Source organism: Quercus lobata, chromosome 8 (assembly GCF_001633185.2).
Source record: "Quercus lobata isolate SW786 chromosome 8, ValleyOak3.0 Primary Assembly, whole genome shotgun sequence".
NCBI lineage: Eukaryota > Viridiplantae > Streptophyta > Magnoliopsida > Fagales > Fagaceae > Quercus > Quercus lobata.
The window spans coordinates 40203696-40216437 of NC_044911.1; the positions used below are offsets into that span (position 1 = coordinate 40203696).

Here is a 12742-nt window from a genome sequence, read left to right on the forward strand (position 1 = left end):
TAAAATTCAGTCATATAATTACTTAACTAAAAAATACACTTACGTTTCATTAAAAAAAAGCCATATGACAGAATTTTAAGAGGAAAATCTAAAGAATAACACCTAAATACTTTACTTAAATTTTGCCCATTTATTATTACTATATATATATATATATTCAATATTTTAGTTTTAATTATTTTAAAATTTCTAAACTTTTGAGTTTACATCCATCATCCACACGAAAATAATACTAGTAAATAAATAAATAAAGAGGAAGGAAAGGACGACCCTTTATTACAGAGAAAGTCAACAATGTAGTACCATTTTCCTTGCCACTTATTAACTCAGAATTGAATTCTTCAATTTTGACAGGTACCTTATTTTAGACGGCTGGGAAAGGGGGATATAAATCGTGTAGAAAATGAAAAACATGTACAAGTGACAAGTCTTCGCACGCAGTTTCATTCGGATTTTGTGACCCAAAAGAAACCCTGGCGAAGCTTCGGAGAGGCCAATTTCCCTAAAGTACCCAGCAATGTCTCTCTATACCAAATGACAATTGGAATCTTTCACAAGGGTATTTCCGCCAATTCAACAACTTGAAAATGCCGGTAGTTATAGACCGCGTATGCGTCGCTGTCGAAGTCTTTATTTTGAAACCTGTATGTATTTATTTGATAAAATCCACTTCTCCTCCTCTTCGAATTCAAAACCCCAAAACACCAAAGCAAAAAGAAAGTCTACAGAGAAACAAAGAGACTTTTGATTTTGAGAGAATGGGAGATTGCAGGCCATTGGGTTTCTTGCTGGGATTGCCTTTTGCATTGGTGGCATTGGTGTTATCTCTTGTGGGTGCGGTTATCTGGGTTATTGGGTTAGTTTTCTTTCTCTCTTTCTTCTTCTTCTTCTCCTTTTTTTGTTTTTTTTTTTTTTTTTTTTAAAAAAAAAATATATATATATATATATATATATATGCTTTTGGTATGTTTCTCCATTTTTTTTTTCTTCCCATTCATTACAATTTCTTTGCGATCTTGATTCCTTAATTAAGCCTAAACCATAGAAGAAACTGTCCCATCATCTGAATTCTTACATTGCCCTATATATATACCTTTCTTTGAGTGTTACAATTTCCATGTAATTGTAATGTGCTTAAATGTATGCATTTTTGTTTATTTACATAGATAACATTGTGAAAATTTATCTTAAAAAAGGCCTTTTATATTGATATATACATATATATATATATATATATATATTTATATTTTTTTTTTCTGATAACACCTTTTACATTGATATTGGTAATGAATCAAGGTCAATCAAGATTATAAAAACATACTCTTTTCAAGAATTATTGTTATTGTTGTGATCATTGTTTTTATGGATTTTGTGGTCATTGTTAGATGTCCTCTATATATGTGTGTGTGTTGATTATTTTTTTTTTTCTCCATGAAATTAATTGAATGACAGGACTGTGCTGAGTTGTTTGTGCCCGTGTTGCATATGTTTTGCTGGACTTGCGAATATGGCGATGGGTATTGTGAAGCTTCCTGTGAAACTACTTAGATGGTTCATTGAAAAGATTCCTTGTTAGCACTAATTCATTCATTCTGTTTTTTTTTTTTTTTTTTTCTTAAATGGGTACTCAGACATTCATTGCTGGATTAGTATTTGTGTGTCTGTTTTGGTGGAGGGGGTGTTTTAGGCGATACAATATTTGTTATTCCCTGATATTTGGTCAAATTTCAGATGCCGTGTGATTAGTTGTATTTTTTTTTTTTTTTTTTGGGTTGCTAAGCAGGAAATTTTTGTAAAGAAGAAAAAAAAAAGTTATTTGATGGAGTATATTGGACTTCTTCTCCTTGATTTTTCCTCTTGTTCTAATAAATACTGTAAACTATTGACTTCATAATTCCTTCAATAATGACAAGTTGACAATGGTTAAATGAATCCAAGTGTGCCACTAATCGAGTAATCGGGGACGGATTTATTGATTTGTTTATACTTGAGTTTGGGGTTGGGTTTAAAATTTCTGCTTGGCCCAAAAGAAATTTTTAGAAGGGGTCAAGCATTGACCTTAATCGTGCAACTACTTACTAGGTCTGAAGTGTGGAGTCTTAAGACTTAATTGATTAACATCCCTAATAGTTTCATGATACTCGTAATTCAAATTTCTTTCCTCATTGTAACTATTGAATTACCAACAACAACAAAAATGCACTAGGTCCGGAGTATTATAAAGACAAGATCTAATCAATTTTAATTGCTATAAGTGACTTTTCACTCTCGGATTGGGTACCTGAGAGCTTTCTCCTAGTCTTTTCTTATGTGAGCCTTGGTCCAGTACTAGCCATCTCTTACTTTCATCCAAGTTTACTCTAGTCCTTTCTGGACTCAATTTCTACATCTATTCTTTCATCTTTAGCTATATAATCCTAACCAGGTAAGAACACTTCAACTTTTTTTTTTTTTTTTTGGTTGGTAAACAACACTTCTTGTCCTACGCAACTTGTTTGCTTGTTCTTGTTTTTTTCCTGGGCAAAAATGCTACAGAAGAAAACAAAACTTACACACAAGGGGGCCTTATTCCTCTTTAAGGGCATTTAAAACCATCTTAGGAAGGCCCAACCGCCCAATGACGAAAGGATCTCTTACAATTTAGGGGGGAAAACCCCTCCCGTCTGCAAGCCCAAGGGCTACCCAATTTGGGCTCACCTTGAAAATTTCTTTCAATGATTGCAACACAAGCCTTGCTTTCAAGCTGTATGAAAGTAGAGTTTTGGGTAGAAAAGGAGGGGGCTTTGCCAATACTAGTAGCCCTTGGATTCCCCCTGGTAGTCCGTCTTCTTGAAGGAGATGGTTACCAAAGCTAGAAAATGCTAGTTGTTGTCAGACTAACCAATTAGCATTGGGCATTCTAAATGTCAAATGTAAGGTAAATTTAGCATTTAGACCCAAAAACATGCTAGCAACTGGAAGGTTAAAACTGAGAAATGCCAAAATTTTTTGGCATGGCACTACAGTGCCATCTTACATATAAGATGGCACTGTAGCGTTATGCCAAACCAAAATAATATATTTTAATCCTTTTATTTTTCTCTCTCCTCTGTGTCACTGTAGCATCTCTGAGTATTTCGTCTCCCTCTGTATCTCTGACTTCTCTCATCTCTCTCTCTTTGTGCTCCTCCAGTTGAAGGACTCGGTCTCTGACCCATCAGCTTTGCTCTCTACTTAGGACTGATGATTACTGCTCGTGGTTTGGTCTCTCCTGTGAATATAATTCCCGTGTAAGTTTCACTGAACATTACTGGGAATGAGCACAAAGGTAATTCTTGTTCCAACTTTGCTCAATTTCCGCTTTATGGGTTTGCGACTAGGAGGGACTGTTGGACTAGTAGTGGAAAATTGGTTGGGAAGCTGTTGCTTGTGATTGCTCAGCTTACTGAGCTTAGGATTTTGTCACTGCCCTTTAATGGTTTTCATGGTGAAATTCTTGCTGATATTTCGTCTCCTTGGAGTCACCGGTGGCGGCAGAAGGAATGAGTCTGGTGTCAAGGAGCTTGAGGATTTCGTCGCAGATGTTGGAGAGCTCCGACTCGATCCGGGTCAAAAAGCGCCGCTGAAGTGGGTTGCGCCGCCGAAGTAGAGAGTCTGGTGTCAGATGTTGGAGAGCTCCGACTCGATCCGGGTCAAAAAGCGCCGCTGAAGTGGGTTGCGCCGCCGAAGTAGAGAGTCTGGTGTCAAAAAGCGCCGCCGAAGTGGGTTGCGATCTGGTTCTTCTGGGTTGCGATCTGGGTTCTCTGTGTGTGTGTGTGTGTGTGTTTTTTTTTTTTTTTTTTGTGACCGACGGCTTAAGGAAGAGGTGGATTTTGCTGTGATTTTTTGTGATTTGTTGTGATTTTTAGATTTGTTCTTCTGGGTTGCGACATGTTTAGATTTGTTATGATTTTGCTGCGGTGGCAGGTGGATTTCTCGTGCTTGTTTGATTTGGGTGATTTTTTGTTGTGATTTTGCTGGGTATGGGTTTGCTAGAGGTTGAGGCTAGTGCTTGAAGTTGAGGGAGAAGAGAGGAAAAGGAAGAGAAAAAGAGAAATATTATGGTAAAATAGGAAAATAAAAAGTTGGCGGTGGTGGTTTCAGTGGAAGAGAGTTAAAAATCAGAGAGAGGAGAGAGATGAGAGAGAATAGATACGGATTTGGGGAATGTTATTTTATTGGGTAGATATATTATTTTAAAGAATAGAATAGGAAAATAAAAGTAGGGATGTTGGGTATGTTATAAAATTGTATGGTATAATTGATAAAATTACTTTTTGGGATGGTAAAATAGGATAGGATGGAATTTCCGGCTGCGGATGCTCTTAGAGCATTCACATCAAATGTGCTAAAGTAGCTAAAATTGTATTTTAGTACCTAAAACCTTAAAAACCCACTACATCAATGGTGTCAAAAGTCAAAAAATTTTAAAACATAATGGCACTTTACTATATGGTAAAAACAAAAATATATGTATTATTTAAATGAGAGAGAGAGAGAGAGGGGTTAAGCGGTAAAAGAAAAAATTAATATATGTATTCTCAAGGGATTTCTTTACAAAACTGGGGAAAATTCTTAAGGGATTTCTTTATAAAACCCAAGACCCTAATGATTGAGTTTTTAGAACTTCTTGTTTGATTAAAACCACCATTGATGCATCAAATTGAACTTAGTTGAGCAGGTAGGTCGATTCTTTTGAATCTTTGCCCACCCCTCAACAACAATGAAGAAAATATATCATGACCTTAGAAGATGAAATTGACAAAACTAAAATATTAAATACGAAAATGGTAATTGATCCGTCAAAATCCTTGTAACTCAATCAAGTGACACCTATGGAATTAAAGTCATAGGTTTAAATTTTATCATATCTATAAAAGAAATTGTAATAGATCCAAATTTAGAAGGTACAAATAATAGGTATATATAACTTAAAAATGAGCATATATTCGTGGTATACTCCACTATAAATATAATTAGAAAGTTCACTGTGAACCCCAACCCACCCACCAACCCGACCGAACCAAAATCGTTTGCCACCTAATCCAATAACTCTAGCAATTAGCAGAAGCTTGAGTGCAAGTCTCCACCTCCAAAACTCAAGCAACCCGACCCGACCATAAATACCATAAAATCCTGCGATTTCCAACGTTTCCAATGAGATATGGCGGAGATCGACAACCAACACAACTAGATCCAATGGAGATCCATCAAATCTGACGAGATCTCCATCATTGCTCCTTTTTTCATTGTTTTCGGTTTCACTCAAAACCGACCACCACCCAAAACTTGCCCAATTCATCCAACTTATATCCCTTACCGATCAGCGTGCGGATTCTTCACCCAATTCGATTGGGTCAATTATGAGTTAGGTACAAACTTGACAAGTGGACACCCCTAGTGAACATGAGAGAGTGGGACACCACATTGCGGTACTCTAAAAATTTCTAATAAGTAGTCCAATATTTTAATGCTGAATGACATTCTTTATTGTAAGCCTGATTAACTGCCACCAAGGGCCGTGCTAGGTACTAATAAGGGTGGTCCTTGAATTTTTTTTTTTTTTTTTTAATATACCTTAAAAAAAATTTGAGTTTTAAATTAATATGAGTTGTTTGACCACCCTAGAAAAAAAAAATTTGACCACCCTAAAAAAAGACTTGAATACCCTTAATAACAATTGAGCCCACTAAAAATAAAATTCAACCTCTCCAAAATTTTGGTCCATTAAATGTTGAACAAAAAAATTGCAAGAAATGCAATGTTTACAATATTTTCACAATACTTTTGTAACAAATCCTAAATAGCAAGTTGTTACTGGTAAACAAAAAAATAATTTCAATAGTAAGTTCAAATTAGAACCAGTAAAAACTTATCACTTAGGTTTTGTTGTGAAAGTGTTACAAAAATTTTGTGGACATAGCACTTCTCAAAAATTGCCCAAACAAACAAATTAGCCTAAAATCTCAAACCAAATGTTTAATTGTGGTTTCTTAAATTGTGTTTTCAAATGACATATTTTAAAATCGCTGTTTTTTTATATATAAAAAATGCACACTTTTTAAATAGTTAGTCTATTAGTACTTACTTTAGTTTTTTGTCGAATTTGTTGGATTTATATGATATATTTTTTCAAAAAGATAATACATTTTGTTAATATTAGTACTTATTTAGGCAATATGTTAGTAATTGAATGAGAGATCAGTAATTTAATAATTGTTTAGTTTTATACATTGAAAAAGATGTAATTAATAAATTAATAGTAAACCTATCATATCATACAATGATTTCAAAGTATGAAACTTGTGAAATAAAATTTTAAAACTTTATACATTTGTGTATGTTTTTATTTTGTGATGTTAATATATTCAAATTTTATTATTATTAATTTTTTTTTAATTTAAATGTTTTTAATAACCACCCTAAAAAGAATTTTTGTAGCCGCTGACTGCCACGTAAATAGCATAAATAGAGACGTCATCACGTCATAACTAAAAATAGGTATACTGCCAAGAAGAATCTAGCACTTGTGGATCTATCAAAACAGTGAAAAAGTTTAGTACTTGTGGATATGCTAAATACACGATCAAAACGACCGCAGCCTTTTGACAAGGCATTTGGGCATAATTCGCAAAAATGAAAATACATATAATATGTTTTACTTATTTTTTTCTATATTTCTTCCCGGAATACAACAACGCATTTAAGAGATTTTTTTTCCTCAAATTTTGCTATTTTTTACATCTTATATATATTTTTTTTTAACATATGTCAAAATAAATTCTTTTGCCTTCTGTTTTTGGAAAAATCAACTTGGACTAAATAATTAGAGTCGCTTTGAAAAGTGGATAAGAGATTGCAAGACCCCGTGTGCGGTGAGGGTCCTAAATCTATTCTTCACACCCTTAGAAATTGCAAGGTGGCTAAATCCGTGTGGAGGGACTTGGGAATCAAGGAAGCTAATCAAGATTTCTTTGGTTTGAATCTAGAAGCTTGGCCGGAAAAGAATTGTGGAACTTCTATCATGTTCCCAAGACCCCGTATGCCATGGAAAATCTTATTTCCTCAAGCGATCTGGACTATATGGCTGCATAGGAACAAGGCAATCTTCCAAACTGGGAGAGTTGAAGTCTGAAAAAGGGAGTGGAGTTTTATGCCATAGTCCCCAATGGCCTAAACAAACCAAGTAGAGTTCAAGTCCAAGTGAGATGAATCAAACCTCCTAGGGGATGGGTGAAACTCAATACATATGGGTTTGTGTTTGGGGACCCGATCAAGGCAAGCGGGGGTGGTATCTTGAGGTGCAGCAGTGGAGATTGGATAGCTGGGTTTGCCAAAAAGCTCGGGAACATTACAAGTACTATAGCAGAACTATGAGCTCTAAAGGATGGGCTCACCATGGCCAAGCAGTTGGGAATTGAGAATATTTGTATTGAAATGGATGCTGAGTTTATTGTTCATCTTGTTTCAAGTCCTTCAATTGTCAATCTAATGCTTGAACCTCTCTTAACTGATTGCAGGAACCTAATAAAGACTTTCCCTAATTACTCAGCGGCGCATGTGTTTAGGGAAGTTAATACCTGTGCTGACCGATTAGCTCGAATGGGAGCAGAGCTTATTTCTGATTTCCAATTTTTGTATAACCTACCGGATGTGGTGGTTGATCTGCTGGCTAGAGAGAAAGCTGGCTTTGTTTGTTGTAACAAACTTGTTGTTCAGTAGTTTTTATTTCCAAGCCTCATTTACCAAAAAAAGAAATGTGGATAAGAGAGAATGTAAAATTTTGATAATTTACTTTCAATATGTCCCTAAATTTTAAGCATCATTGATACCGGAAAAGGGGTGGAAGAAAAAATAAAAATAAAACTCTCACACACATGTATAAGAAGCTCACCACCTAAAGGAAATTACCAAAGATGCATGGTTGAATACTCTTACCACTAAATTTAATACATCCAAAGAGATACAAAATATAAAACAAGTATTTTTTTTTGAATAATTATCACTCTTTCTAATTTGATTCATTTATGTTAGCCAAGCCAACCAGCTATATATATTGCTTACAACAACTCTCTCAGCATAGGAGAATAAAAACAACATTTAAATCTTTACATTTTCAAGCCTTTGACTCATGAAAACTAGAAACAATATAAATGATTTGTTTCCTTTGGTTGCTAGACTATAATGGCTGAAACTTGAAACAACTACCAACAAGACTCTAGAAATACTACCACGCACCTTTAGTGTGATAGTCACTCCACAAGTATAAGTGTTTTGTGAGGTGTGGGAGACAAAGGCTGGGGTTCAAGTCTTCAGGAGGGAGTTTCACACACATATATACTTAGATTAGGCTAGAGTAGAATTTCTATCTTATATATAAAAAATAAAAAATAAAATAAAAAGACTCTAGAGATTACTTTGATTAGAAATAATAAAGACATCTAAACATATAACATAGATGACACATGTCGCCTATATGGCTGTCACATAATTTGCCACTTCACTCCCACGTCAATCATTTACATATTTATAATAATAATAATAATAATAATAATGGTTATATAGTATTAGTTTTCTTCTAAAAACTTTAAAAGGATATTGATAAAAGGACAAAATTTATGTATAGTACTTAGGTGTTGTTCCTTAGATTCCCCTCTTAAAATTTTGTCATGTGGATTTTTTCTCATGAGATGAAAATGTATTTTTTTGTTAAATAACCACATAACTCAATCGTAAATAAAGAATCTAAGGAATAATACCTAAAGTATTGTACCTAAGTTTTGTCCCTTTTTTTTTTGCTAAACGGAAATGGGGGCCTTTATGGTTGTATTATGCCACCCAGGTTAGTATAGATCATATGAGGGACAAGACCCACAAGGACCACCGAGGTACCCGCCAAGGCTCGAACCTGTGTTCCCCTTAAATCCCTCACACAGCAACCTACCAACAAGAGCCCGCTGGCAACAGGAATCAAACTTGGGCTGGTTAGGCGGAGCGAACGAATCTTACCAGCTGAACCAAGCCCTTGTTGGCACCTAAGTTTTGTCCTTAATAACTAGGATACAACTTAAATTTATGTATAAATTAAATAATTAATTGTGAACCCATGTAATTTATGGAATAATTTTTTTATTGAAATTCGTGCCTTATATCTTTTGTTTTTTTTTTTTTTTTTTCTTCCTTATAATAATTGGGGGATGCAAATATTTGAATTCAAATTCTCATATATGAAAGGATTGAACGATACTACTAAGACATAACACTCTTAACATCTATTAATATTGAATCAATTAAAAGTCTCAAATATTACGGAAAATATTGAATATTATATAAGTAGTTTTAAAAAGTTGTCTTAAGTTATGTGATGGAATCATCTCGTGTAAGACCTAATTTTGATTAGATGATTAAAATATCTATGATAAATAATACAACTTCTTATAAAAAAATTAAATTTAAAAATTCTCTTAATTTCTTCTAATAACTAAGCATTTTTATTGAAGAATTGATGAGGTTTGAATGATGGATCATTTTCATCATGAGGTACAGAAAGTTAACCATGATATTTCTTATTGCAAAATCGATGAGGGTACTACGAACAATGGATCCTTTCATTATAAACTACAGAATGCGGAGCATTTTTCCATTGCAGAATCGCTTAGATTTGAAGTTTGAACGATGGGTCGTTTATAATTTGCCAGGTGGAGTGGTGGGGCCAACCAAGTTGAATGAATCCATTGGCTGTGACAAAATGAATCAAAACCAACCTGTAATACCAGCCGACTCAAAAAGAACTGTATAGTAATTTCTGGAACTTTCTACACAATTCTCAAACCATCAAACTATCCCTATTATTTCTAGTAACAATTCCTACTCAACCATTCACGCATGACACAACACCAATAATGCACTATCACTGATTGATTCCTTCATCAAATTCATCAACTAGTAAACATCAACAACCACTACACAAAACCGAAAGCAATTAAAAGCTTTGGCCTTTTGAGCTTAGAATCAAGAAGAAGAAGAAGAAGAAATTAAAGATGGGAGTGGACTATTACAAGATACTTCAGGTTGATAGGAGTGCCAAAGATGATGACTTGAAGAAGGCTTATAGGAAGCTCGCAATGAAATGGCACCCTGATAAGAACCCCAACAACAAGAAAGAAGCTGAAGCCAAGTTCAAACAAATATCTGAAGCCTACGAGGTATGTTTATGCTTCTCCTTCTATTCTTATGTGAAATCTTCTATGTGGTTTCAATTTAAGATTGTTCATCCTGTTGAGTTTCCTGGAATTTCATGGTTTTAGCTTTGCTTTTCATGTTTGTATATTTAAGGTATTGTTGTTGTGGAAATCTCTGCTTCTCTGTGCAATTTTCTTCTTTTAACTTGATTTTTTCCCTCAAGTTTTGCTTTTTATGATCACCCATTATCAGAATCGATTAAAAAATTTATGGGTTTTATTTAATTAATTAACTTGTTGATGGGAATTCTTGCAGGTTCTGAGTGATCCCCAGAAGAGAGCAGTGTATGATCAATACGGAGAAGAAGGCCTAAAGGGTCAAGTGCCACCGCCTGATGCTGGTGGACCCGGTGGACCTGGTGGAGCTTCCTTCTTTTCCACAGGTAATGGACCGACAACGTTTCGATTTAATCCTCGAAACGCAGACGACATTTTTGCCGAGTTTTTCGGGTTCTCCGGCCCGTTTGGAGGCATGGGAGGGATGGGAGGTGGTGGTGGTGGTGGAGGCATGAGAGGGTCAAGGTTCTCAAGTGGGTTTTTTGGTGATGATGGGTTTGCATCTTTTGGAGAAGGAGGAGGAGGAGGAGGGTTTATGCACCAAGGTGCTCCTAGGAAAGCTCCTCCAATAGAGAGCAGGTTGCCTTGCAGCCTTGAAGAGTTATACAAGGGAGCTTCCAAGAAGATGAAGATCTCTAGAGAAATTGCTGACATTAGTGGGTAGGTAGCTTTGCTTCAATGCTTATTTTCATTTGTCAAATTTTGGTTCCTTCACTTAAGTTTGTGAATTTGATTGGTGAGTGCTACTGTTTGATCAAAGTAATGATTGTGTTGCTCTAGTTTTATTAGTTTTTTGCTGGTTTCATCAGAATTTGTTGGTTACAGATTAGCATATGACTTATTCTGCCATTAGAGAGATCACTTCTTTGAATTTCAAAAGTGGATTTGCGCAATTGGTGGTTATCTAAATTTGTTCATATTAAGAACTAGTTGTTGTATCTGTAATTAGGCAATAGTCCATTAGGACGGTAAAAAGACCATTACCCAATTTTGGAACTTCTAAAACCAGGGGAAGGGTAAATCTAGGATTTTACACTAGATAAAAATTTAGTAACATCCTTGTTAAATTGCTTGTGTAGATGTAGTTTGTCTTATGACAATGTTTACTCTTCTGTTACATTAATAATCTATAAGATGAACGGTTCAGGCTCTAAAATGAATTCAAAACTTGCAAGGTTATGTTATTTTAGTTTATAAATTGTTTGCCTATAAGTCTTGTCTTGTCAGATTGTAGAACTTCACTTAGAAGTAAAGAAAATATTCAATTAGTACCTGGACTGACAAAAAACAAAAGTTTGTTTTTCAAAGTGCAGTAGAAATACAAGTTGGTTTCCTGTTCTTGGTGTGGAAATGGCATGATGTTGTAGTAATGCTTTCTTCATGAAGTGGATATTTGCGTCACAAAACCTTAATCTCAAAACTGCCACTTGAGCTGCTAATGTTTGTGAAATTATTGAGAATTGTTCTTTTTTGTGGTAATGTAATCTAAACACGTAACTGCTTTCGGGCTGCAAATAAGATGCATGGTGTTACATTATGATATTGAGTTCTCCTCTTAAATTCAGATAATTTATCTCAAACTCGCCTCTTGACATTCTCTAGGATCATGAACACTGCACATTGATCATTTTCATGACTGTTGCTGACAATCTAGTTTAGCAGATTCAGTTCTATAAGTGTGGATTTGTGTACAAGAGTTATGATTTTCAAGGGATGTTCTGTAGGCAAAATAATACTAGTGAATGGTGAAAATATATGGAGTTATACAATCTTCAGATACTTATTGCCTTGTGATTCTGGTAATGTTGCAATGTCCTGCATAATTTCTGATATCATTCATTCTGTTTTGCAGCAAAACCATTCAAGTGGAAGAGATCCTTACTATCGACATAAAGCCTGGTTGGAAGAAGGGCACAAAGATAACCTTCCCAGAGAAAGGGAATGAGCAGCCAAATGTTATACCTGCTGATCTTGTATTTATCGTTGATGAGAAACCCCACAGTGTTTTCACTCGAGATGGAAACGACTTAATTGTCACCCAGAAAATATCCTTGGCGGATGCCTTGACGGGCTACACTGTCCACCTGACTACTCTGGATGGCAGAACTTTAAATATCCCAATCAATAATGTGATTAATCCAAACTATGAGGAGGTTGTTCCAAGGGAAGGAATGCCAATCCAAAAGGACCCAACAAAAAAAGGCAACTTACGTATCAAATTCAACATCAAGTTCCCTACAAGGCTTACTTCAGAGCAGAAGGCTGGAATCAAGAAACTTTTGGGTCCATGAGCATGTAATACTCGGAGAAATGTAGCACTTATGTGAATATATATATCTGGGGTCTCTATGATTTACAATCCCAGAATGGGAATGGGGTTTTCAGAACTTTTCGGTTGGTTTTTTTTTTTTTTTATACATTTGTAA

General features: G+C 35.1%; 2 protein-coding genes across 2 annotated transcripts; both read left to right on the forward strand.

Moving 5' to 3' along the window:
• The first annotated feature begins 442 nt into the window (after positions 1 to 442).
• Positions 443 to 1848, forward strand: LOC115955267 (signaling peptide TAXIMIN 2-like). Its single transcript, XM_031073336.1, has 2 exons — positions 443 to 856; positions 1453 to 1848. Exons 1-2 carry the CDS (start codon positions 588 to 590, stop codon positions 1574 to 1576), a joined length of 393 nt encoding a protein of 130 aa, XP_030929196.1. The 5' UTR covers positions 443 to 587; the 3' UTR covers positions 1577 to 1848.
• A 7942-nt stretch (positions 1849 to 9790) lies between these two features.
• On the forward strand, positions 9791 to 12675 carry LOC115955269 (dnaJ homolog subfamily B member 1-like). Its single transcript, XM_031073341.1, has 3 exons — positions 9791 to 10223; positions 10516 to 10976; positions 12169 to 12675. The coding sequence occupies exons 1-3, from the start codon at positions 10059 to 10061 to the stop codon at positions 12605 to 12607; spliced, it is 1065 nt and encodes a 354-aa protein (XP_030929201.1). The 5' UTR covers positions 9791 to 10058; the 3' UTR covers positions 12608 to 12675.
• Positions 12676 to 12742: the final 67 nt, after the last annotated feature.